A 26,911-nucleotide genomic window follows, 5' to 3' on the forward strand; every position below is an offset into this window, starting at 1 on the left:
CGGGACTGTCCCGCCGAGATAGGGACGTATGGCATGTATGATAAATAATTTAATTCAAGATGACTGTGTAAAGCATGGGAATAATAATAAAAAAGTGATGACAAATGATAATTGTTTAAGTCGTGAGACATAATTAAACATATTAACTGCGTTAAATTCCAATGATTAACTTTACAGCTAACGCACAAAGTGTTGCTTGGACAACAGTCAATCAATGACACACGCCTTCAATATTCAATAAAAAAAATAAATCAGTTTTCTTTAAAAGTGCTCCCTCAATGGATATTTGATTAACAGTCTGAACAAGTGTCATAAACATGCCACTCAATTCGGGCATCTTATCTTTTAGAACATTGTCGCTAATCCGATGTTGTTGCGTAATGTTATTTTTACTATCAGATAAAGTTTGTCATGGAGTGGTCTACCATTTCTCAATGATATTTACATGCTGTTTTTTTTCATGAAAACATTACAATTTCTAGTTTTAGTTTTTAGGTTTTAAAGCGATATATATATATTTTAATATTTGTAAGCGTACTTCTATTGCTATTCGCTACGTGGTAATATGCTTTTATTGCATGTTGTTTTTGTTTCTAGGGTTATTATTAATTATTAATAATGAAATGATAAATCAACTTGTTTTTCTATGTACTTGATTAACTTATAAAACGATATACATTTACTTATTATAAAAAAAAGTTATTATATAATCCATCGATATATTTTATGGATAATCTGATTAACAATAATTCCGTCATTGCACAGGTATGTTACTTAACTACTGAAAGATCGTATGTGTCCATCACGTTGTTTTACTCTGTTATTTTTCGTTATTCACGCTTTTTTTCGTGCAATCCCAATATATTTCCGAATGTATTTGAAAAGCGAGAACATTGTTTAGTATAGTTTCTCACAATGTTCGTTAACAGCGTGGTCATAGAAAGAAAAACAAGATAAAATCAGTTTAAAAAATGTATTGTTTGAGTCATATACTCATTTAATTATTATGCGTGAACATAAACACAATAAAAAAGTTGTTGTGAGCACTAAAACTAGTCAACAATATATGTATTTTTTAAAGGTAGTCGTACATGATGAAAATGACAACAATATATGAACACTTTAAATATAACAAGAGACTCGATTAAACAGCACATGAAACAAACACGTGTGAGATCAATATTTGATCGACAATTATCACATTTTGAATATCCTAAGAAACTTATTATGCTTTCTATTTTGATGAAAAATATATGACTAGTTCACAACAATTGGATTTGAGCAAACAAATAGGAGATCAATAAAACCACATTATAATTATGTACTGACAAAAATGAAAACATACATGCAGTAAACTATGATAACATGAGAAGATATCTTAAAACACTTATTAATGAATAAGTAACACATTTAGACTTGAGCAATCAATTATGAGGTCAGTATCTTAAATACCTTAAGCACTAACAATTATGAAAATTATGCAGTAAATTATGATTACAAGATAGAACACTTACTTATGACTAGATAACACATTTGGACTTGAGCAATCAATTATGAGATCAGTATCTTAAATTCACTAACAATTATGGAAACGTAATATGAAGTTTATTTGATAGGAATATAATGATCAATGACTTATAGTTTCTATAAATTAAGATGAAACTATTTATGAACATAGAAGAAAATAACTACACAAAATATGTACAAGACAAAAGTGTATTTGAAAATACCTGAATGAAAAATGTTAAAGCAAAAATTGAGGTCTTTGTGGGTCCGGAAGTAACGTCAGGCATGGGCCCATCGCAAGGCGTCATCGTATGTCGTAATGTTTTGGTTGCATCAGTGAAGTCATAAATAGCGCCATACTATTTTCCAGTCAAGATTCTACGATTCTTCCGCGCTCTCATTTGTGACGTCTGCGGCGTAGTCGTATTCCTGAATGCCCGCGTACAAAGTCTCGCCCTCGACGGGATTCTCGCCGTAAAGTTTAAACCTCAGATCGATAACCTCGTTTTTATGTCCCCCACTATAGTAGTGGGGGACATAATGTTTTTGCCCTGTCTGTTGGTCTGTTTGTTTGTTTACGCCAACTTTAACATTTTGCAATAACTTTTGCAATATTGAAGATAGCAACTTGATATTTGGCATGCATATGTATCTCATGGAGCTGCACATTTTGATTAATGAAAGGTCAAGGTCATCCTTCAAGGTCAGAGGTCAAATATATGTGGCCAAAATCGCTCATTTTATGAATACTTTTGCAATATTGAAGATAGCATTTTGATATTTTGCAAGCATGTGTATCTCATGAAGCTGCACATTTTGGACATTTTGAGTGGTGAAAGGTCAAGGTCATCCTTCGAGGTCAGAGGTCAAATATATGTGGCCCAAATCGCTTATTTTATGAATCCTTTTGCAATATTGAAGATAGCAACTTGAAATTTGGCATGCATGTGTATCTCATGGAGCTGCAAATTTTAAGTGTTGAAAGGTCAAGGTCATCCTTCACGGTCAGAGGTCAAATATATGTGGCCCAAATCGCTTATTTTATGAATAGTTTTGCAATATTGAAGATAGCAACTTGATATTTGGCATGCATATGTATCTCATAGAGCTGCACATTTTGAGTGGTGAAAGGTCAAGGTCATTCTTCAAGGTCAAATATATGGGTCAAAATTGCTCATGTAATGTCACTTCTGCAATATTGAAGCTAGCAATTTTATATTTGACATGCATGTGTATCTCATGGAGCTGCACATTTTGAGTGGTGAAGGGTCAAGGTCAAGGTCATCCTTCAAGGTCAAACGTCATATACGGGGACATTGTGTTTCACAAACCTATCTTGTTCTTCAAGCATGCGTACTGACAATACGTCTGCAGCAGTCCATCAGCCACCAAAATGAGCATGCGCAGTTTGTATCAGAAACACTTGTCCTCATTTTGTATTGCTCTTTCGTAGCGTTTGTTGAAATCTTCCAATTTGCCATTAAGGAACACTATCTGGTCACAATCCCTCTGGAAACGCTGCTCGGATTTGTACAATTGAGCGTACATGTAAAACTTCTCCATTCCCATCTTAAAAACGTAAAAAATACGAAGTTTCCTTCTGTTTTCCTAAAATAAAGCGAGAGTTTTATACCACCGTCTTGTTCAATATTCTTTTGGTAATTTTCTTTTGGGAAATTGTACACACACGTTTTTAGAAATAAGGAGTAAATACCTTGCCACAGCTAGCACACGACATTTCGACGTTATATCTTTGGCTTGAGTAAAATTGGCTCTGTCTGCGACAGGATTAAATCCGTCAACGTTCCAACTAAAAATGCTGGTGTACTGGCGGTTCCTTTGATGGAATCGACGGGTACAAATGCAGTGTAATGGCGGTGCCAATGATGCAATGATGCAATCGACAGGCACTGCGTGTTGACTTGTTATCACGTATTGGCGACAAAGGAAAGCATAGGAGAATCTTTCAAGTCCGTAAGAAGATGCAACTTGAAACTAAAGCATGCGCACGAGGACATAATAGCGGCAAACTTTAAAGAAAGAGATGTAACAGCGGTTTTGCCGACGGAATATGAAAAATTTTCATTTGATTAGTGTCACTGATGAGAATATAATGATAAACAGACAAGAATAACAAGCAAAGACCGCTTTTCATATACAATTAACATAAGTATTAATTAAAATTTGAACAAATTGTATAGAAAATTTCTGTCCATTTAAAACAAATGTTTAATATTTGAAAATAAACTTTCTTAAAAACATAAATTGTATGTTCAGAGAAAAGCAAAGGTTAACCATTTATTGGTACATGTTGTTGTAAACACACCGCGTGCGTTCTTTTAATTTTTCTTTTGGTAAATAAAAAATGTTCCATATGCAAACAAGTTGACATTTGCATTTACGGTTGACATGTTTGAACTTTTATTAAAATCTTTCTTCTGCAAGCACACCATATCATGTAAGTTATCTTAATTTGCTCATTATAGATTTATTGACGATCTATTTGTGTTAATTCATGCCAGAAAATAGTTTATGTCGCTAATTTTATCAACAAATTAGCGCCCGGAATCCAGGCGGTAAAATTTCTATGGTAAATCGTCTTACCAGTTGCAACTCCCAGCAACCCGGAGGGTCAATATAGCTAGGAGTTGTTATGTTGCAACTAATTATATGTAATGCTTGCATAATATGAATAATATGATTATAGGTGCTACCTAAATTACAGGCAAAAGCTTTTTAAGTTTTTTGATAACCATGTATTTTTAATCAATATTTAGACATTATTGTGTTAAAAATATAATAATTGTTTCAATAATAAAGTAATGCATCCAAAAAAATCAATCTTAAAACAAGTAACTTGTTCCTAGTGTTCCTAGCTTTAAAGGAGGCTTTTCAGGTTTTGGTAAATTGGCAAAATTGAAAAAAAATGTTTCAGATTCGCAAATTTTCCTAGAAGTTATGATATTTGTTAGGAAACAGTAATACTGAATATTAACCATGCTCTAAAATATCCAGTATGTGCAATGGTAATATACCGACTATCTCCAGAACATCCGTAAGATAGATTGAATCGTCAATTCATAAATTCGGCTTTCTGTTTGACAACGGTTTTTCTTTTAAGTTTTTAACCAGGTTTTCCGAAAGAAAAAACTGGTTATTAGATTGGCGAATGTCAGCGGCTGGCTGGCGGGCGGAACAAGCTTGTCCGGGCCATAACTTTGTTATTCATTGTGAGATTTTAAAATAATTTGGCACATTTGTTCACCATCATTAGATGGTGTGTCGCACAAAGAATTATGTCAATATCTCCAAGGTCAAGGTCACACTTTGAGTTCAAAGGTCAAAAATGGCCATAAATGAGCTTGTCCAGGCCATAATTATGTCATTTATTGTGAGATTTTTAACCAGGTTTTCCGAAGGAAAAAACTGGTTATTAGATTGGCGAATGCGGGCGGGCTGGTTGGCTGGCTGGCTGGCGGGCGGGCGGAACAAGCTTGTCCGGGCCATAACTATGTCGTTCATTGTCAGATTTTAAAATCATTTGGCACATTTGTTCACCATCATTGGACAGTGTGTCGTGCGAAATAATTACGTCGATATCTCCAAGGTCAAGGTCACACTTTGAGTTCAAAGGTCAAAAATGGCCATAGATGAGCTTGTCCTGGCCATAACTATGTCATTCATTGTGAGATTTTAAAATCATTTGGCACATTTGTTCACCATCATGGAACGGTGTGTCGCACGAAAGAATCTTGTCAATATCTCCAATGTCAAGGTCGCCACGACTAAAAATAGATTTTTTTTTAAAACAAACTTACAAAGGGGGTTAATTTTGTTTGTTCATTTCAAAAGTTTAGTTTGAGTTTTCTCCCTTTATCAGATTTTTTTTTCCACAATGAAAACCTGGTTTTGTGACAATTTTGTCCCTTGTTAAATCATTTGGCACATTTGTTCACCATCATGGGACGGTGTGTCGCACATAAGAATTACGTCAATATCTCCAAGTTCAAGGTCGCCATGACTAGAAATAGATTTATTTTGAAACAAAGGGGGTTAATTATAAACAATCAGTTCAGTTTGAGTTGTCTACCTTTATCAGACTTTTTTTCACATTGAAAACCTGGTTTTGTGACAATTTTGTCCCTTGTTGCTTTGAGTATTGATCCACAAATCACTCACAATTGATGTCGGTAATAACAGGTATTGTGTTTGTTACGATGTATTCGGTTGATTGGACTCGATTTTATAGACATAGGTGAGAAATTATTTTTTGACAGTAAAAAATTGGTTAACAAGAAGAACTCTGATCTATACGTATGTACTTAGAAAACCTCAGAGCATTCAAGAAGAACTAGGGTGAATTCAAATAATTGTACTCTGAAGATACCTTTTTACCATTTCTGATATATTCAGTCCAGACTTAGAGTAGAGTTTACTTTACTCAGGCTTGTTTTTTGTTGTTGGAAATTCGCTTTAATTAGTATTGTAAGAAAAGTCAAGAAAATTTTGATTGAAGTATAGATGTTACAAGATTATGCCATATAAATCATCTAATAATTTCCACTAGGTTAATGGTTCAAAACACTGAAGAGTCTCACATCGGGTCATATGCAATAAAATTGTTAATATAGATTTCTATGATGTTTTTCAAGTATCCCTTATTCTCATAGTATCGGCCCTCATTTTATTGTTACTTTTACGGAAAACCCTCAACAAGTGCTTGAATGTTTATGGTTTTTTTTTTATTTTTAGAAGTTGTTATTTATTTTATAGTTATCCATGACTATTGTAACAATGATCATTCTCATGATTTCCGGTGTTCATGGGAAAGTATTTCATGTTAATTCCAGGGTGATGCTATGATTTTTAAATTACATAACACAATTATGTTAGTTTGTTTATGGATTAATAGTAGCTTTGTCAAATGTTTTATATGCTGCTTATTTTTGAATAAAATGTAAAAATACTTTAAAAACAACCTGAGCAAGAGTTTCGTTTATCCATTAAGATACTATTTTTCAGAACAAGCCCATGCGCATAACATCAAATCTTAGAAACCAATCAGAAGGGCCAATATTATGAGAACCATTGTACATGATACATATTACTACAGGGAGCTTAGTCTTGCCAGTATTTTGTCAAAACAATGCCGATATAAATGCAGTTTTCGTTGTTATGTCCAATAATACACATTTAACTACCAGGTTTTTTTTTACTAAGAAAGTGATGCTGCTAGTCAGCGTTTTTGCTTACCAGAATTGTTTCTCCTGAAAATACAATTTCCCCTCCAAGAATAGCATTTTTCCCTAAAACCTAATATTTTCCCCTCCAAGAAATGTGTTTTTTTTCCTTTGGGTAAGTCGACACTTACCCAAATTGTACCATGTACAACGATCTCGCACTCTCTCTCTTCCAACGAACACACAAAACTGGGAACCCCAGTGATTCAAATTTTGCAATTAAATTACGTCATGAAAATTTTATCCGGGCAACTAACCATAATAATCACATGACTATTTCCCTGGACGTAATTGGGCGAATAGGGTATTTCATCAATTAAGTACCGGAAATCAGTCGAATTTTCATCCAGGTTATGTGAAAGCCAAGATGTAAACGTGAAAACAGAAAAAATTGGCATTCATACATAAACAAATAAAACGTTTGGACTTGGAAAATAATAAACGCATTGACACATTTTTTAAGAATTAATCATTGAAAACCGTTGAAACCCATCAGGATTCGGAGGTAATCGCCATCAAACATTGTGAAAGTGAGTGTAGACAATCGGCAGCTGCCGCACCTTCCTTTTCCAATACTGTAGCAGATCTAGATCGTCTACCCATCAACCTGTACCAGGTGGAGCTTTCAAAGGAGGACTTTGACTTAATTGTTAATGTGTTGAAGAAAAAAAAGGACAGAGACATGCCTCTGCAGATGAGTTATAGACATGCCTCTGCAGATGAGTCATAGACATTGATTAAAACAGTTTTTATTTTTTCCCCAAATATGTCTCTCTCGCACTCTATTTTCCCCTTTCACCCAGCGTCCAGCATCTTCCCCTTTTTCTATAAAAAACCCTGAATTATAGATTGACATGTAACACATGCATGTTTTTGTATTTATTTGCTTCTAAAATTCGCATCATGTATTCATTAAGAGGGCCAATACTACAGATAAACATGCTAACTTGTACTGAAAGAATCTTATTTCAGTAGAGAATTCTTTGCTTTAAATACAAAAAGAGTGTGAAGCATTGAAGTGCTTTTTGTCAATTACTTATCATTGGAGCAACTTTTGTCAAAATTAAATGTTGTACATTTGAATGTAATATAAATAGCAAAATTATACCAGTCAAAAGTTTCTGCCTCACTTGGGGTGAGTTTGAGCTCATATACATGACTATATATTACCATCCCTGTCATTTAAAGTAAAATTCCTGAAACTGCTGTTACAGTGATTGAATTTATTTCATTTAAGATCTCAATCTGTTATAAATCTATTGCAGGTCCTGCAGAATCTGATCAAGCCTCATATTGAGTCGTTTAACTGCCTGCTTCATGAAGGACTAGGTCTCATTGTTCAGGTAAAACTACATAGGCGATAAAAATACTTTATCTGTTGTTTTTAAAACCATTTTGGCAATGGAGCCAGGATTGGGAAAGTCCGGGTTTTATTTTTAAATATAATTGGGAAATAAGTATTGATGTTTTTTGCTTACAAACACTTAAAAATAATATTTTTAATAATACTTATAGTGAAGTTCAACTGATGGATGGGATATGAACTAAACTGTAAGATAAATTTAAAATGAACTTAAATTGGAAATGTGAAGGGCCTATTGAGGAAAAATATATACTTTTTTTATTGGGAATGGGTCCATATACCAGCCCCAAATTTGAATGGGAAAAAAACACTGTGCATTATTGGTAAAAATCAGAGATTGTTTTCCTAATGTAACAGTATCCTGTCAGAGGTGCTAATTTTTTCTACTCATATTGAAAAAGAGACCAAAATCGTAAATACATAACAAAAGGGATTTAAAGTTGTATACCAACAACTTATAAGTATGCTATGTATAATCATGATTTATTCAACACAACTCTCAACCCATACAATGTCACTTAAAGTTATTTATTAATTAAATGTCTTTTTTACATTGTCCCAGTTTGCAAGGAAATATCACATCTCAAAATTCTTGTTAAAACAAGCACACAGTCTCTAAACTAGAGAATCCAAATTCATATTGTACAGTTATACTGGTCTTAGGCTTTTGATGAATCTAAGTAATAATTTGATGACAAGCCTAACATAACCTCTTGTCAATAATTGCTTGTGGAAAAATGTCCGCTTAAAGTCAGCAACTTGCCCTGTATGCAGGAGTTTGCATGTTCCAGTCATTGTTATATAATTTAGAGGAAGTGCAATGCACAAGGACCATAGAATTTACCTGAACCTCATTCTTGTGTTGTTATCGCCCTTTTTTTCATATCTAAAGGTAGTCAAGAGCATAGCATTATTATGTTGAAAGCTTTTAACTTTAATCTTCATGAGTAGATGCATCACATTGAGGAGAACCTGGTCTTTTATTTAAAAAAAAAATACTCCCATCAGGGATGGCGAAATCTCAAAAAAATATACTTGTCCACGGACAACCATTTAGGAAATTTAACTTGTCCGTTGCTGAACTACACTTGTCCGTTAATGTTTATATAAATTATAAATGCATTTATTGATTAATGTAAAACAATGTGGAATATACCAAAATGAGTATGATTTGCTAGTTTTGTTTATAGTTGTATTTCAATAGTACATTCATTATAGCAGTAAATTATTAACAATATAAAGACTTTCTAAAACTTTTAATCTTGCAAAGCTAGTGTTATTAAAACATGTGTTGAACATAAGTACATCGTCATCTTAAAAAATTAAAGTAGTCCAATATGTCGACCTCATCAGACTGAGGCTCTGCACCGCTACTGGTAGCAATTTGATTATCATCAACTGGTAACCATTGAAATTCTGTGAGAAAAGTTTCTTGAAAAGTTCTGGTGCGTTTACTTAGATCATATTTTTTATCATAATCTTTTTTAGTTTTTATGGGAGGTGGACTGCTCAAAGCTTCGGGTTTCTGCTCCGTTGTTGAAGATTTAAAAAAACTAAATGTTCCATTTTTACCATTAAAGTCATCTTAAATAACAAGGTAGACCGTGTTTTGATTATCTTACTTTGATACTTTTTATTTCTGTCTGATTGTAAAAATAAAGAAACCAGTCTGTACACTGTCTAACAGTCGGGCCGAATGTTTAAAATGCGGCATGCTCCTGGTCTCTTATGGAATGAGGGAGATCACTGCGCGGGAGAGTGCCCGTATTTTAGCTTGATTGTCAGCAAATAGCACTGGCAATGTAATCGCATGTCAACATCCGGTTTTGTAAAACTTAATTACGGCTTTAATACAATGTTGTTTTTTTGTATACCTGGACCCGACGTTTAAAAAACTTGTTGTCCACGGACAACTTAATTGAAAAAAATCAGTTGCCCAGACAAGCAAATGTACGACTCGGGCAACTCGGACATTTGATTTCGCCACCCCTGCCCATTTCTTGACGTGAACACCCTATGGCTGATAGCTGGCTAGTTTTTGCAGACGGCTGACTGCTCTCTTACTCTTACAGTTAACCATACTTTCTGGAAATCTTTGTTGACATAAAATAGATGCCAAGATTAATAACCATTTAATTCACCTCAGGCACACCAGAGTTATTGCTTTTGATTTTTAAAACAATGCAAAATTTGCTGCTTTATTTCTCCCAACAATTTTTTTCAAATCGTGATCAAATCTTTGTCTTTTGTTTGTTGCCATAAGATGAAAGATTAATGACCAGTCAGACATGTCTTCAACTAACTTGTCATGTATCGATCTATTTTTTACAACAGGCAAATATTTATGTATATGATCTTGATAATTAATTATTCTTAATTCCGTTTAAAAATCATTTGTCTGAAAAATTAATGTTTTGAATAAATCATTAATATTAATACATTTTTTACTCCTTTACCTCGTTTCAGAACTTAGAACCTGTTGAATTTGCCCTGCCAAATGGTGACAAAGTATCTTTGAAATTGGAGGTAAGACTTCTATGATTCATATATTTTACAGCAGAATTTATGTAACAGACTAACAGGCAATTCACAAGACTGCTAGATTGTTTTGACATTTTTGTGGTGACCTGGATTTTTAGCCAGCGTGACTTACCGATGACTTGCTTCACATTGTCCCAATGACTTGAACATTTGAGGCAAGTGTTATGAAAATCTATCACAGGGTATAAAATATATGTAGCTGACACGAAAAGTGTTACGGACAGACATACAGACGGGTATCAAATATATGAGCTATGCTCTGTGAAAAAGGTGTTTAATGCATATACGTAAAGTGTTGTCCCAGATTAGCCTGTGCAGTCCGCCTGAACTCGATTTAAGCTAAGAAGAGACTTTCTTGAAACGAAAAATATCACAAAGGTGGAAAGTGTAGCCTGTGGGGACTGCACAGGCTAATCTGGGACGACACTTTACACACATGCATTAAACCCCTTTTCACTCAATTTTGACAAGCCAGGAATAGGATTTCTATTTTTACTGAATCGTGTTGAATCTGCACAACTTAGGTTAGAAAGCATCAAGTATGTACTTCTTAGAACTGAAATGAAATTATAATCAATAGTTCTTCAATTTGACTTGTTTGTTCTTCTCTACAGGATGTCATCATTGGTAATCCAAGAGTGCATGAGAAGGCAGTCTGCCCAAGGACCGTCAAAGTATACCCTGTGGAGGTATAGACAATATCACACAATCGTCCATATTATTTTTTATGAGTCATGTTCTGAGAAAACTGGGCATAATGCATGTGCGTTAAGTGTCATCCCAGATTAGCCTGTGCAGTCCGCACAGACTAATCAGGGACGACACTTTCCGCCTAAACTACATTTTTGCTAAGAAGAGACTTTCTTTAGGCTGAAAATATCATAAAAGCGGAAAGTGTCGTCCCTGATTAGCCTGTGCAGACTTTTGGGGTATATTATGGGGTCCATTTGAGGATGCTCTGTTCAAATCCAGAATTTGAAGCTTTTAAGACCATGTACATAATTATTTATAAGTCAAGATACACTGTGTGGTTTATGTTCTGTTTAATTTTATTGCTGGATAATTATTGTAGAGTAAGTAGAGACCAGGCTTCCTAAAGCATTTATTGTAGTAAAATAATAGTAAACATGAATGAAGCCATTGGTTGCTGCATTAAATATTTGTTTATGCTAGTTTCCCCAAACGCATATTCAGATATTTATTAACATCCCTTAAATGAACAAATAATCTCATATTGCCATGATATATTAATCCTAGCAATGACAGGCCACCATACACAACCTCTTTTGCTCCCAGGTTTAAATACCCCAAAATCTGTTTCTCTCAGTGCTTTGATTTCAAAACCTGCAGTGTCGGAGTCGTGCTGTCACCTACAAGGGTTCACTGCAGATCCAGATAGGCTTCTCTGTCAATGGGCATGTGGGCCCTTCCCTCACCAGGAACCTTGGGCAGGTCCCTATTATGGTCAAGGTGAATCCATTCTTTAATACTAGGTCCCTATCATTATGTTAAATCTCTTAGGATATATTTTGGATATGAGATTTCTGACATACCTGGGCCTTGGTATGGTCAGAGTGGGTCCATTCTTTAATACCATTTACTTATCATGGTTAAGGTGAGTTCATTTTTCATTACCAGGGGCTATAACTTATTATGCCCCCCTTCAAAGAAGAGGGGGTGTATTGTTTTGCACATGTTGGTCCATCCGTATGTCCGTATATCCGTCCACCAGATGGTTTCCGGATGATAACTCAAGAACGCTTAGGCCTAGGATCATGAAACTTCATAGGTACATTGATCATGACTCGCAGATGACCACTATTGATTTTGGGGTCACTAGGTCAAAGGTCAAGGTCACAGTGACCGGAAATAGTAAAATGGTTTCCAGATGATAACTCAAGAACGCTTATGCCTAGGATCATGAAACTTCATAGGTACATTGATCATGACTCGCAATCATGAAACTTCATAGGTACATAGATCATGACTGGCAGATGACCCCTATTGATTTTCAGGTCACTAGGTCAAGGTCAAGGTCACGGTGACTCAACTGAGAAAAATGGTGTCCGGATGATAACTCAAGAACGCTTACACCTAGGATCATGAAACTTCATAGGTACATTGATCATGACTAGCAGATTAACCCTATTGACTTTCAGGCCACTAGGTCAAAGGTCAAGGTCACGGTGACTTGACACAGTAAAATGGTGTCTGGATGATAACTCAAGAAAGCTTACGCCTAGGATCATGAAACTTCATAGGTACATTGATCATAACTCGCAGATGACCCCTACTGATTTTCAGGTCACAAGGTCAAAGGTCAAGGTCACAGTGCCAAAAAACGTATTCACACAATGGCTGCCACTACAACTGACAGCCCATATGGGGGGAATGCACGTTTTAATGTCATAAATACTGACCTGTTATCGTATGCTTATACTTTCCAAGGGGAAATAACTCATCTGGAATTTTAACTGGGAATCCGCCACCTCAATACCGTAATACAGGCCATGTTAAACATAGTGCAATGCAACCTAGCCAAAAATCGGTAACCAACCCTCAATATTCTTTCCGGATCAACCAGGTGTATACGTGTCTTTTACGGCTCTGAATTAAAATATTGTTTTTCACTTGGTTGATTGGGGTTTTGAATAGATAAATTGTGTTATTTATCTTTTTATTTCTCATTCGGATTAATTTGTGTGGATTTAATGGATTTTGTTTCATTTGTAAAAGGTAAGCCATGCTTGTTTTTATCGAACAATGGTTTATTTCTACCATGCTGGGTGTTTTCAGGCGCGAACGACCACGTGCAAAACGTGCTCTTCTAATACATTGCTAGAACGTGCAAAGCATGTTCTTCTAATGTGTTACGAGATCGTGCAAAGCGTGTTCTTCTATTGACAGATTGTTTATCATTTGCCATTGTGTGCAATAATGATTTTAACGTTCCGTATGACAATCTAATTGATCGTCATTTTATTTTTCATCTGTTTTGAATTAAACTTTTGTTTAATTTATGATCTACGGCAGTATTATTATAATTTTCATTATGGTCAAATAATGATTTTATGTGCCGTATGATAATCTGGTCTGTGACCAGTTTATGGTTGAATATGCTTTGCTCTTGTTTTTCATATATTCGACTACATGATGGTCGCAGAAACAAGAGTGGATAAATACCCGGTGACTTCGCAGATCATGGATGATAGTTGCAGTATCAGTCACCGGGTATCGGGCACGATCGCGACCGTACTATGCTAAGTCTCTTAGACAGTCGGTCAACATCAGACCATATGGCGACACCCGTCAGCCGGTCTTTGCCCGATGGCATTGGTCAAGGACATCGACCAATGCCGGACCATTTGGCATCCGCCATACGGTCATTATCCGGTGACAACACTGGTCATGATATGACCGGTACGTCACCGGGGACGTTGATCACGGACCATTGATCGACGTCTGACCGGCCGGTCCGGTCACCGGTCATGTCACCGGTCCGGTCCGGTCATTGATCACCGGTCCGGTCACCGGTCCGGTCACCGGTCATGTCACCGGTCCGGTCACCGGTCCGGTCATTGATCACCGGTCCGGTCACCGGTCCGGTCCGGTCACCGGTCCGGTCCGGTCACCGGTCATGTCACCGGTCCGGTCACCGGTCCGGTCACCGGTCCGGTCCGGTCACCGGTCCGGTCCGGTCATTGATGTCCGGTCCGGTCACCGGTCATGTCACCGGTCCGGTCCGGTCACCGGTCATGTCACCGGTCCGGTCATGTCACCGGTCCGGTCATGTCAACGGTCCGGTCCGGTCACCGGTCTGGTCATTGATCACCGCTCCGGTCACCGGTCAACAGTCATCAGTTAGGCCTGCCACCGATAACACCAGTCACCGGTCAAGAAGAAGAACTCGGTCTTCTTCATTGAAATTATTCTCCTATTCTTCGTTGAATACATCGTCTTTATCAAGGATTAGACATCGGACACGCTTTTTCTTCGTCGAGCAGTTCTCATCGTCGCGATTCTAGTAAGCGATCACGTCGTCACTCACGGAGACGTTATTCTAGAAGATCTCGGTCTCATCGCAGCCGATCCACATCTCGGCCGATCCAGATCTCGACATCGCAGGAAACGAGGACGTCGTCAACCTTCACGTAGACATCAGCGGACTGCATTGAGCACCACTGGATATTTATCGAACATACCTCTCCTTCATTGAGCAGTTCTCGGCATTGATACGCTCGTAAGCGATCATGTCAATGCTCACGGAGACAATATTGTAGAAGACAATATTTCCAGCGTAGCCGAACAATATTTCGGCATCGAAGTTATATGGATGTCGCCACTTCTCACGTAGGCGTTAATGAACCTACTGGTCATATCGACGTTCTCCATTTTATTCCTTTAGGAATATCATGTCTCCATTCCACGTGTGATGGTTCTTCTTATGGCATCCACACATGTTGCAGTCACCGAGCCGTAGTTGTGTACGAACACTAGTTCGTTTAACATTCAGGCTTCGGGATAAGCTGTTCTTTTCTCCACTACGACTACAAGGACACTTATGCCTATTAATACTGATAATCTACCGTTGTTTTCCGGTTAACATTATCAGATGACTTCGTGGATGGTCATTCTTCTGCACCAGATATTTCCATTCTGACGCAGTTATATTATACCGGTCCCGATCACCGGACATCGGTCACCATTCATCGGTCATATCACCGATCACTGATCACCGGTCAGAATAAGTGATGTCTCATCGCCATCGGATTGGATTTTTTTGGCATGATCTTCTTTTCCGAGAAGTGCTTGACATTGATAACAGACCATATGGATTCCACCATTTTTCGGTCTTTAACTGGTAACGTCACCGGTCATATTATGACTGGTCCGTTCACCGGGCTACAGTTACCGGTCATTGACCGGTCCGGTTCGGTCACCACTTACCAATTACCGGTATTCCACTGTGTTTTCATCGGTCAATTTTTTAGTATCACGGGTATCGTCTACATTACATAGTTGTATACCCCTGGCTATGATTGTATTGAATACTATATTTTATGGATTCAACAATCTACATGACTTTTTGTGTTTTTCAATACTGATGTTCTACTGTTGACGGTTACCAAATCATGCTATATCTGTTATTTGTACTTCTATCTCAACCGGCTACACGCAGACTACTGGTCTTGCAGATAGATCGGCTGAAGTGGGCTCGGAGACTAGCATTGAGGTCGAACATTACTATTTGACCTCTATTAATTTATGTTCGAGACCCGAAGGATGAATTGTTTTAACCGCCTTTACCTGTCGGCTACAGACTTTGCAGTCAGTGTCACGGAACAGTTGGGACACATTAATGACGCTAACAGGATTAGCAAGACGACATTTGTATCGACTTCTGCTTTTCTATTGCTCCTACGGCAGTGCATATTTTCAAGCTACTGGAATCAACAAGAGTTCTGATACATAGGATTGCCTATCAGATTGACCGCATAGCGGTTACAGTCTTGTAGATGGCTTAGGACCTATTGAACTCAGATCTTAGATCCTAGGATCTGGAGGGACCTCATCTTAAAGTTATTCTTCTATTACACTTCTGGCCATAACAGGCCGTCTTCCTATAACTGGTCGTATTCCTTTCGGAATTCGTCCAGGTTAGAAGTCTTGAAGTAAATGGATTAATCAAGTCAGAATTTAAGACTTCCATGCATTCTACCGGCAAGCGTGGACCCGCTTAAGGTTACCCCTAGGGTTTTCACCTTTTTCTGCCATCACACCTCCGATTCCGGAGGTACCACTATCAATCATATTTCCGTACTTCGCAAATCGATGACTTCGCGACCTGTATTATCCAGGATTTTAAAGGCGCCTGTTATTGGTTCAAGAAGAGGCTATATTCTGTAGATAGGTCATAAACTTATAAGTGTTAAACACTGTCCTATTCTACCAATTTTCAAGTGTGTTTGGAGTGGGAAAGTTCGGCTTGCCGTGGTTTCTTTGCCCACCCATCCTTGACAAATGGTTCCGGTCACCGGTCGGTATTTACCGGTCCGGTCACCGGTCCTTCTGCTGAGACGTCTTTTCTTACGTCCGTTTCAGCTTTATTTTTAAGATAATTGTATTAATCTCGGGATTATTTAATGACACAAATTTCCATCTTTTTTGTCATTATTTACCACTATTCAGTGGTGTCTAGACTAGAAGATTATCTTGGCAAGAATATAGTTTATTCTACCACAACCTTCCTTACATCTTATACAGATGTGAGCAGATAAGGTTATGGACGATCACATAGAACAACGTATCTTGATTTTCTCAATTATGTGGTATCCTAACGAATATCACCTGCACATCTACATCTTGAAAAGCGAAAATTCTTTTTAGCTGTTTTTCATTTACAACACATTTTCACGATTCCTTTGTGATGGTTTCAACTATCACACATCGGTCGTGGTTTACTTACAGACACGGAGGTGATCATATTATCACTCCTTGTAACTGGAAATCAGGAACTTATTCGTTCTTTGCAAGAACAACAAATTTTCTCTATCGTCTTTCTCATACCAGTTCGTCTCAACGCCCTGTTGGACCTTTTGTCCTGCAGTTCTTTCTTTCGAATTATTTTTCCGTTGGGTTCAATAATGTAATTGCGCATGCGCGGCAGTGAAGTTGCAGACGAGTTGCATGGTGTACATAGTATATCAAGAATGTTGTTTATCATCAAACGCTAGTTATTAGCGTTATGCGATCGTATATCGCAGTGTATACCGGTATGCTGAACAACGTCAACAATGCAGTTCACAGAAATCGATCCAGCAGGGTGTGCGATTGTTATACATTCGTCCATTGACATAAACTGGAATATCTTGCCTTCTTGGTGAGTTTTTGCAATAACTGAGTTTTTGCCATAATTTCATGAAATATACTTAATGAACCATGGGATTATGGTTCTACGACCTTTTAAGTCTCCTGTACAATTATTTTCAGGAAACTTCTTCACAGGTCAAATATCATATCTCACTGAGACATATTTATACTGATCCAAACATGTGCCACTTCATGTCTGGCCATTAATAACTTTTAGTTATCTCTACAGAAGAACGTTTTTCTGTTAGAGTTTCAATCCTTGTTACTTGTGCAAGGATAATTCCATCAGAACTGTATAAAGGTTCTATGGAAATTCATTTTTTACTGGGTAATTGAGAGCATAGTTATTACCTTAATCACTCTGCTAGATACATAGAGGTTTTTCTCATCTTTTTCTTGATGATAAGAAATTTGTTCTTTTCTTCATCAAAGGATAGAGATTATGCTTTCGTATACCTTGTTTTGTGTAAGTCATCGCAACTCTGTGCTGTCTTACCTATTTTGGAACTGATCCAAACTATGGAACGTCAACACTATGTTTTTCGTTCCTTTACCTTCTTAAGCGGTTTTGACTTGTGTAACATGTTGGGATGCTTAATGAGCTCACTATGAACCTTTTTCATCAGGCTTATTAACAGTTCCAATACAATTTTAAGACGGTTTTCCTTCTTATTATGGCTTTTACCATACGGAGAAGTGAAATTCATGCTTTTTCTGTTGAATACGACCAATTCCAGTTGGATCTATTGTCGTTTTCACTTTGTTGTGTCAGCCAGGATTCCTTGCTTAATATCAAGTCCTCTATATGGCTTCTACCTTCAAGTTTCCAAGTTTTCTTAAACTGGTAGTCATGAAGATGAGGATAAACTTCTTTGGGCAATCAGGGCTTTGAAGTTCTATCTCAGCAGTGTTAGTCAGAAGTCCATTCGAGGTTCTCAAAGACACTCTTCATTTCCCCCAAAAAGGGGGGGGAGATGTGTCTGCGGCTTCTATTTCTCGGGGTTAGACCTCGACTAAGGAAAGTTAATCTTATCCTATCTAAGGATTCATTCCTTTTTAGGATCTGACCGCATGAATAAAGAGCTCTGTCTGTTTTGTGGGCATATATTAATCACACCCCACTTTTTGACGTGCTCTAAGCTGTTTACTGGAGGAATCCGACCACCTTGTCATCTTTTTATCTTCGTTTTCTGAAGTGCCAACAATACAATTTGTATACGTTTGGGCTTGTTGTGGTTTCGCTAACGGTAGTGTCTTCTTTACGACATAGACATATTACTCTGTCCGAGAAGTCATAATTAATACCGTTTTAACGAAGATTACTTGATATCATTAGCTGATAACCCTGTTTATGGGTTCTACTGTGTTGGGAAAATATAAACGAACCTTCCCACCGCAGCTGCAAAATCAGCATACGATAACAGGTCAGTATTTATGACATTAAAACAAATTTTTTAAATAAAATTCATTTTAATTATTAAATACTTACCTGTTATCGGTAAGTACCACCTCCCACCCCGCTATTCGATTAATATTTTTGTATATATATTGAAAGAATATTGAGGGTTGGTTACCGATTTTTGGCTAGGTTGCATTGCACTATGTTTAACATGGCCTGTATTACGGTATTGAGGTGGCGGATTCCCAGTTAAAATTCCAGATGAGTTATTTCCCCTTGGAAAGTATAAGCATACGATAACAGGTAAGTATTTAATAATTAAAATGAATTTTATTTAAAAAATTTGTTTTACAAACAGCCCTTGTTAATAAATACAAGTAGAGATTTTCTGATCGTAAGTAATTTGAACACAAGGCATTTTTTATGTAAATATCAAAGTTAAGAATTGATTTGTGTTCTGAATTTCTTTATGATGTGTTGTAAAATTGTGCTGTCAATAAATGCCACAATTATTAGGTAAACTGTTGTGAAAGTGTTCTGTGTTTTGAAATATTTCAGAGTGCTGTGTGTAACCTGGCCAAGTTGTCACCAGCTCAGCTGATCAAGCATGGGGAGGAAGAAGAGGTAGGTTACACTACACCATACAGGGGGGAGGGGGTAAGAATAAGGCAATTAAAACTGTTAATAATGCATATTTGTCTGCATTGGCCATCAAAAGATCTTAGGACAAATAAAAGTAGAAACTGAATGTGAATGTGTTGTTTTGCAACTCATGGACTTCTGTGACCAATATTGACCTTAATTTTCATTAAGAACACGTGAAAGATACAAAGATCTCAATATCAGCATTTCTAACATGAAATAATTTAAATTTATTGGTACTGAGCTATTATGCTTATTATTCACCGCCTTAAATTGTTAGTGGGTTTATAGGTACGCCCTTCATCCATCAGTCAAGCTGTCTGTAACACTTTTATGTCGGTTGCATATCTCTTAAGCCCATCCATTGATTTTCATTAAACTTGCCAAATTGTTGAGGGCATTGTACGGAAGGCATTAGTCATGTCATCTCAAGGTCTTGGATATATTTCAAGGTCAAATGTTTGAGCCACCATTTCATGTCCACTCTATATTTTCTATATGCTTTGAAGAGTTTCTTTGAAACTTGGCTACACTGTTTTGGTCATTTAGTAGATGTGCAGAATGCAAGAGTAAATCATGCAATCTCAAGATTTATGTCATTCTTTAAGGTCCAACATTTGAGCCACCATTTTTGTGTCTTCTACATATCTCCTATGCTTTTTGAAGGTTACAAGGCGTGAGTCAGTAACAGTGTCTAAAGGTCAAAGTCATAAGTTTGGGTCTTTTTTGTGTCTTGTCCATTTATCCTGAATGCATTGAAGAATGTTTATCAACTTACCCACAATGACTATGTGCAGAAGGCAAGAGTACAGTGGGTTTTTTTTCATTCCCAATGGAAGGTTCCCCCCACCCCACCCCCCCACCCCCCCAAAAAAAATTTTTTTTTTTTAGATCTCAATATTTTGTTCAACTCCCATCCATATAAGTTCAACCTTAGTCAATATAATACTGAAAACACTTGTTCTTAATTTTTAAGCAATTTTTAGCAAAACATTAACAACACTAAATTCCCAATATTAGTCAAAACGCACAATTTTTTTCCCAATCTGTATTTAAGATTGAATGTGACGCACAATGAAGGCAAACAATCTGGACCTAACTGGATTTATGAATATCGGATTTCACGTAAAATTAAAGTGAATGAAAAAATGGGATCCATAGCGAATTCGCCCTATATATTGGACATCGCGATATATCGGACTTGTTATATTGGAGCTCAAGTGCACATATTTATGCATTACTTAGCTATATAGAAAGAGGTAATAGTTGTTGACAGATTGTCTGAAGGTTTATTTCTTTTTCTAATAATTGTCTTTTTTTTGCTTTCACTTGAATGTCAGATAGGTAAAAATATTATGTATGTTTTGAAAATATTGCAATGAAACTCAAGAAACTATCAAAAGAGAAATTACTGTTCTAATCCTCTACTTTTTTAACAGAACACCAACTATGAACATAAAGTGATAAAAAGTAGGATCACCGCCTTGAGACGTTCTATGCAATGAAGTTAAGGTTTAAACCGGTTCAATGGGCCAGCCATCCAAGAATACTAAATCTGTAATTACTATTATGTGTCAAATGTTTACAGGAGATGGGTGGTTATTTCATCATCAACGGCATTGAGAAAGTGATACGAATGTTGGTACTTCCAAGGAGGAATTTTGTAAGTACAACCTGTATTTGGGCTGTGCTCTGTGAAAACGGGGTTTAATGCATGTGTGTAAAGTGTCGTCCCAGATTAGCCTGTTTTATTTAATTCTTTCCGGTGGTTTATAGAAAAATATCAGTGAATTAAAACTGATAATTTCACTGTTTCAAACAGTGAAATTTATCAGTGAGACTTATCGATAATTTTCATTGTTTACTGTGAAATGACGTCATTTTTTGACGAAATGATCCCAGCAAAATTCTTTAGTTAAACTCTTAAACAATGTATATAAACTGTGAAAAAAGCATTAAATAAAAAGAAAATTTGTTGGATTCGGTGGATTATCGAGTGAACATAGAAAATATATATTTTCACTCGTGGCTGCGCCACTCGTGAAAATATTATTTCTATGATCACTCGTGAATTTAAATCGATAATCCACCGGATCGAACAAATATCCTCTATCAGTCTGCACAGGTTAATCAGGGATGACATTTTTCGCTTAAACTAGATTTTTGCTAAGAAGAGACTTTAAACAAAAAATGTCATAAAAGTGGAAGGTGTCGTCCCTCATTAGCTTGTATGGACTGTCAGAGGTATTTATATTTACATTGTATTTCTCTTTTTACATACATTAAAAAGTCAAACAATAACTGGTATATTTTGGACTAGCTATTGGGGAAAAAATGATAATTTTTCCAATTGGGAATACGACCCAATAACGGCTATATAATAAGCAAAAACCTTTTTGCTTTTATGGATTTTGTTAAGGAAGTATGTTGTAAAAGAAAATGCAATAAAAGCAGTGTCGTCCCTGATGAGCCTTAACCTTTTCTCACAGTGTTGATTGTTTTCATTACAGCCTATGTGTGTGCAGCGGCCTTCCTGGAAGGGGCGAGGTCCCATGTTCACAGACTACGGTGTTATGATGAGATGTGTAATGAACGATCACTCCGCAACTGTGAGTCCATAGGGGCTTTTCATCCCCTGCCAAAGGCGTTGTCCGTCAGTCTGTCATACCGTCAGTCCATCCTTCTCTCACAAAACGTTTCTACATATCTCAGAAACTATATAAGATATCAGCATAAAACCTCATGGGTGTATATTTATCAATCAAGAGAAGTGCCATGCACATGAGCCATAACCCTACACTTTCTAAAATAAGAGTTATTGCCCTTTGTCTTTGTTTTTATGAAGTAACTTTTCAGTGCTATACAGCCTCGGATACAATACAAGGCTTCAACATGAAACTTCAAGGGTGTATTGATATTAATGATGTGAAGTGCCATGCACAAGAACCATTACCCTATACTTTCTTAAATTAGAGTTATTACCCTTCTTTGTTTTTTATTGTGAAAATATGTAGAGCTTTATCTCTGATACGCAACAAGATCTCAATATGAAACTGTATAGGCAGTGATATTTATAAAAAATTCTCATCTGAGTCTTGCAAACCTATAAGTCCTTGAATTGAAAGAATGAGTCCAAATATTAAAACGATATTATTTTTTGAGAAATTTCAATGCATTTTTAGGACTCACATAATTCGAAACTTTGCATCCCCAGACGTTTTTGTGAGTCCAGGATGCAAAGAATTGCAATTCATAGGATTATTCCATATATCAAGAGATTTGCACCATACATAAACAAACTTTATTTGGCCAGGGATATCAATTCAATGATTTGCTTGTTAAATCGTTATTGTATGCCTTTACATTTTCCCACTCGGTGGCACAGTGAAAATTGCTCTACCCAACCAGCATCAAACCAGAACAGCCTGCCAGTATCTTGCAGTCTGTTCATAGTTTATGCAGTTTGCTGCTCATCACTATCTTACAGGTAGAAATTAAACTTTGAAAGGGATGTAGTTCACAGATTTTCCTATTTTTATGCTCCCGGTAGGGTGGCATATAGCAGTTGAACTGTCCGTCAGTCAGTATGTCAGTCAGTCTGTCCGTCTGTCCGAAAAAAACTTTAACATTGGCCATAACTTTTTCAATATTCAAGATAGCAACTTGATATTTGGCATGCATGTGCATCTCATGAAGCTGCACATTTTGAGTGGTGGAAGTTCAAGGTCAAGGTCATCCTTCAAGGTCAAAGGTAAAAAAAGTAAAAAATCAAAGCGGCGTTGTCATGAATCTGCACATTTTGAGTGGTGGAAGTTCAGGGTCAAGGTCATCCTTCAAGGTCAAAGATCCAAAAAAATAATATAAAAATTCAAAGCGGCGCAATAGGGGGCATTGTGTTTCTGACGAACACATCTCTTGTTGAAAAATGTCATTAAATATGTTTTCTTACAAATCTATAAAGTTTTTAGAAGTCTTAACTTATTAAAATAGCAAGAATAATTAATGCCGTCATGGGGATTCAAACCCAGGTCCTCTGGAAGCAAAATCCAGCAGGTAACTACTGCTTCCCCAGCCTTTCTTGCTGAGCAGTGGAAAGTAAAGGCTTTACCTATACTTAATGTTGTTTCCAAATTATTGATGAAAAGCATTACAAATGCTTTATTATTTTTACCAATTTTAGATTGATGAGAAGATGTTAATGAATCAATATTTCAAACATTTTTCTTAATAAAGAGCTTTTTTTTGCTTGTTTATAAACAAAATTCTTTTTGAATATATGAAAATTATTTTGAAATTCCTCATTTTACCAAACTGCCTCTTTAAAACTTGAATTTAGAACAAAGGTCTAAATTTAATTTGTTATTCTAAGGCACCACAAACAAAACTAGAAATGGCGCGGCAGAGGCTGATGCGTATCCCCACGCTGCATGTTTGACCCAGGGGGCACCCCAGGGTTGGTAATGGGGCCATGCATAGTTGAGATTGACCGTATTGTCATAAGAGATGTTCAGTATCAATTGGAAGTAAATGGATGTAGAATGAAGAAGTTAATGTAAAATCACATAAGACAAGAGATGTGTTTGTCAGAAACACAATGCCCCCTCCTGCGCTGCTTTGATTTATTATGCCCCCGGTAGGGAGGCATATAGCAGTTGAACTGTCCGTCAGTCAGTATGTCAGTCTGTCTGTCCGTCCGTCCGAAAAAAACTTTATTGGCCATAACTTTTTCAATATTCAAGATAGCAGCTTGATATTTGGCATGCATGTGCATCTCATAAAGCTGCACATTTTGAGTGGTGGAAGTTCAAGGTCAAGGTCGTCCTTCAAGGTCAAAGGTCAAAAAAATAAAAATCTCAAATTAGCGTTCTCATGAAGCTGCACATTTTAAGTGGTGGTAGTTCAGGGTCAAGGTCATCCTTCAAGGTCAAAGGTAAAAAAAATAAATTAAAAAAATGGAAGCGGCGCAATAGGGGGCATTGTGTTTAATATTTTTTAACCGGGTTTTCCGAAGGAAAAAACTGGTTATTAGATTGGCGAATGCGGGCGGGCTGGCTGGCTGGCTGGCTGGCTGGCTGGCTGGCTGGCGGGCTGGCGGGCGGGCGGAACAAGCTTGTCCGGGCCATATTTATGTCGTTCATTGTCAGATTTTAAAATCATTTGGCACATTTGTTCACCATCATTGGACGGTGTGTCGCGCGAAATAATTACGTCGATATCTCCAAGGTCAAGGTCACACTTTGAGTTCAAAGGTCAAAAATGGCCATAAATGACCTTGTCCTGGCCATAACTATGTCATTCATTGTGAGATTTTAAAATTATTTGGCACATTTGTTCACCATCATGGGACGGTGTGTTGCACGAAAGAATCACGTCAATATCTCCAATGTCAAGGTCGCCACGACTAAAAATATTTATTTTTTTTAAACAAACTTACAAAGGGGGTTAATTTTGTTTGTTCATTTCAAAAGTTCTCCCTTTATCAGATTTTTTTTTCACAATGAAAACCTGGTTTTGTGACAATTTTGTCCCTTGTTATGATTTGGCAGGTTCATTAAATACCTCCCTTTAAAGCTTATTACTTCCCTTGGATTCGTTTTTTTTACCTTTGACCTTGAATGATGACCTTTGAGTTTTCTCCCTTTATCAGATTTTTTTTTCACAATGAAAACCTGGTTTTGTGACAATTTTGTCCCTTGTTATGATTTGGCAGGTTCATTAAATACCTCCCTTTAAAGCTTATTACTTCCCTTGGATTCGTTTTTTTTACCTTTGACCTTGAAGGATTACCTTGACCTTGACCTTTCACCACTCAAAATGTGCAGCTCCATGAGATACACATACATGCCAAATATCAAGTTGCTATCTTCAATATAGCAAAAGATAAGGCCAGCGCACCATTCCGGGGCATAAAAATGAGTGAAAATCTCTGACCTGGCCCAACCCCCATAACTTTTGACCCAGGGGTCAGATCAAAATTCCAAATAGTGCAGGGTCACACATATGCTCATAGCCTCCATTTGTGTAAGTTTCAAGGTTCTAGTCCTTATAGTGTAGGAGGCGATAGTGGCCAGGACGGACGGAAGACAGAGATAACCACAATATCCCCACTTTTTCTCTGAAAAGCGTGGGGATAACAACAAAGTAAGTATTCTGAGTGGTAACGGGTTAGCAACTAAATAAGATAATTATAATTTGGTCATTTTTTGTAATATACCTTGTCATATTTCAGCATGTATGCTTCCTCTTCTGTTGCAGAACCTGGTGCTTCACTACCTCAGTAATGGTACAGCCCAGCTGTGTTTCTACAATAAGAACCAGGTCTACTTCGCTCCCATCATTATCATACTTAAGGTGGGCACTTATCTAACAAAATCATGGTTATAATAAATGTCATAGTAGACGAAACTTTCCGCTTTTATTGAATTTTTCATTTTAATAAAGTCTCTTCTTAAAGATAGTGCACATTAGGCTCAAAGTGTTGTCACGTCTTTACTAATCTGGGAAGACAATTTACAAACATGCTTAAAGCCCAGTTTTCCCAGAACGGGGCTAAAATATTAAAAGGATAGCCCATGAGATCATGTAACATCCTTTACAGGGTCTAGTGTCTCTGCCAGACAGGCACATTTATGAGGAGCTTGTGAAGGGGAAGGAAGATGATTCTTTCTACAAAGGGTAGGTGGGCGTTACCTCGGCCATATCTCCATTCAAGAACCTGTTTGCTGTGTTTGAAATATATATTTACTGCATCTTTCAACATTCGCATGAAGAAACCTCTTTATAGAAAAAGGGCAATTTAGCTAAAACAAAATAAATTGAAACACTAAAAATGTTTATAATTGCTGAAAAGATGCTGATTGCAACAAAAATATAGCTGATATTGACTTTGTCATAGGAAAATGGGTCTTATGCCATATGCGATAAGGTAGCTCCAGACCAGCCTCCACATGATCACAGTCTGGTCAGGAGCTTCCCTATCGGCTGTAAATTTTAGCAAAGTTTCATTGTCTCAATAGAAGACAGGGAAGCTGTTGACCAGACTTTCCAAATGTGCAGACTTTTCTGAAGCCACGCTTGCTGCATATGTCCTAAGACTAATTTTTAGCCTATATTTCAGCCTTCTAATTTGCAAGATTCTCTGCATTATATACCTTAACCCCAACTAAATCTCGCATTTGATTTCTGAAGCTGTATAGTGGCAATGCTTCGAGAGGCATTGAACGAGAAACTATTCACACGTCAGGCGGTGTTGAAGTATATTGGGTCGCGGTTTCGGTTCATCATGTATGGCTTGGCACCTTGGAAAACTGATCAGCAGGTTGGCAGATACATCTACAAGTAAGTGGGTCA

General features: G+C 37.0%; 1 protein-coding gene across 1 annotated transcript in view; it reads left to right on the forward strand.

Annotated features, from left to right (window-relative positions):
* Positions 1-26,911, forward strand: part of LOC127854985 (DNA-directed RNA polymerase I subunit RPA2-like) — a 64,118-nt gene that overhangs the window by 3,271 nt on the left and 33,936 nt on the right. The window contains exons 2-11 of the mRNA XM_052390195.1: positions 8,012-8,089; positions 10,576-10,635; positions 11,265-11,339; positions 12,001-12,120; positions 19,478-19,543; positions 21,150-21,224; positions 22,072-22,170; positions 25,817-25,912; positions 26,160-26,236; positions 26,750-26,899. Of these exons, the coding sequence (XP_052246155.1) occupies positions 8,012-8,089; positions 10,576-10,635; positions 11,265-11,339; positions 12,001-12,120; positions 19,478-19,543; positions 21,150-21,224; positions 22,072-22,170; positions 25,817-25,912; positions 26,160-26,236; positions 26,750-26,899 (896 nt within the window). The remainder of the gene's footprint in view (positions 1-8,011; positions 8,090-10,575; positions 10,636-11,264; positions 11,340-12,000; positions 12,121-19,477; positions 19,544-21,149; positions 21,225-22,071; positions 22,171-25,816; positions 25,913-26,159; positions 26,237-26,749; positions 26,900-26,911) is intronic.

The sequence above is a fragment of the Dreissena polymorpha genome, chromosome 13 (genome assembly GCF_020536995.1).
Source record: "Dreissena polymorpha isolate Duluth1 chromosome 13, UMN_Dpol_1.0, whole genome shotgun sequence".
NCBI classification, from domain to species: domain Eukaryota; kingdom Metazoa; phylum Mollusca; class Bivalvia; order Myida; family Dreissenidae; genus Dreissena; species Dreissena polymorpha.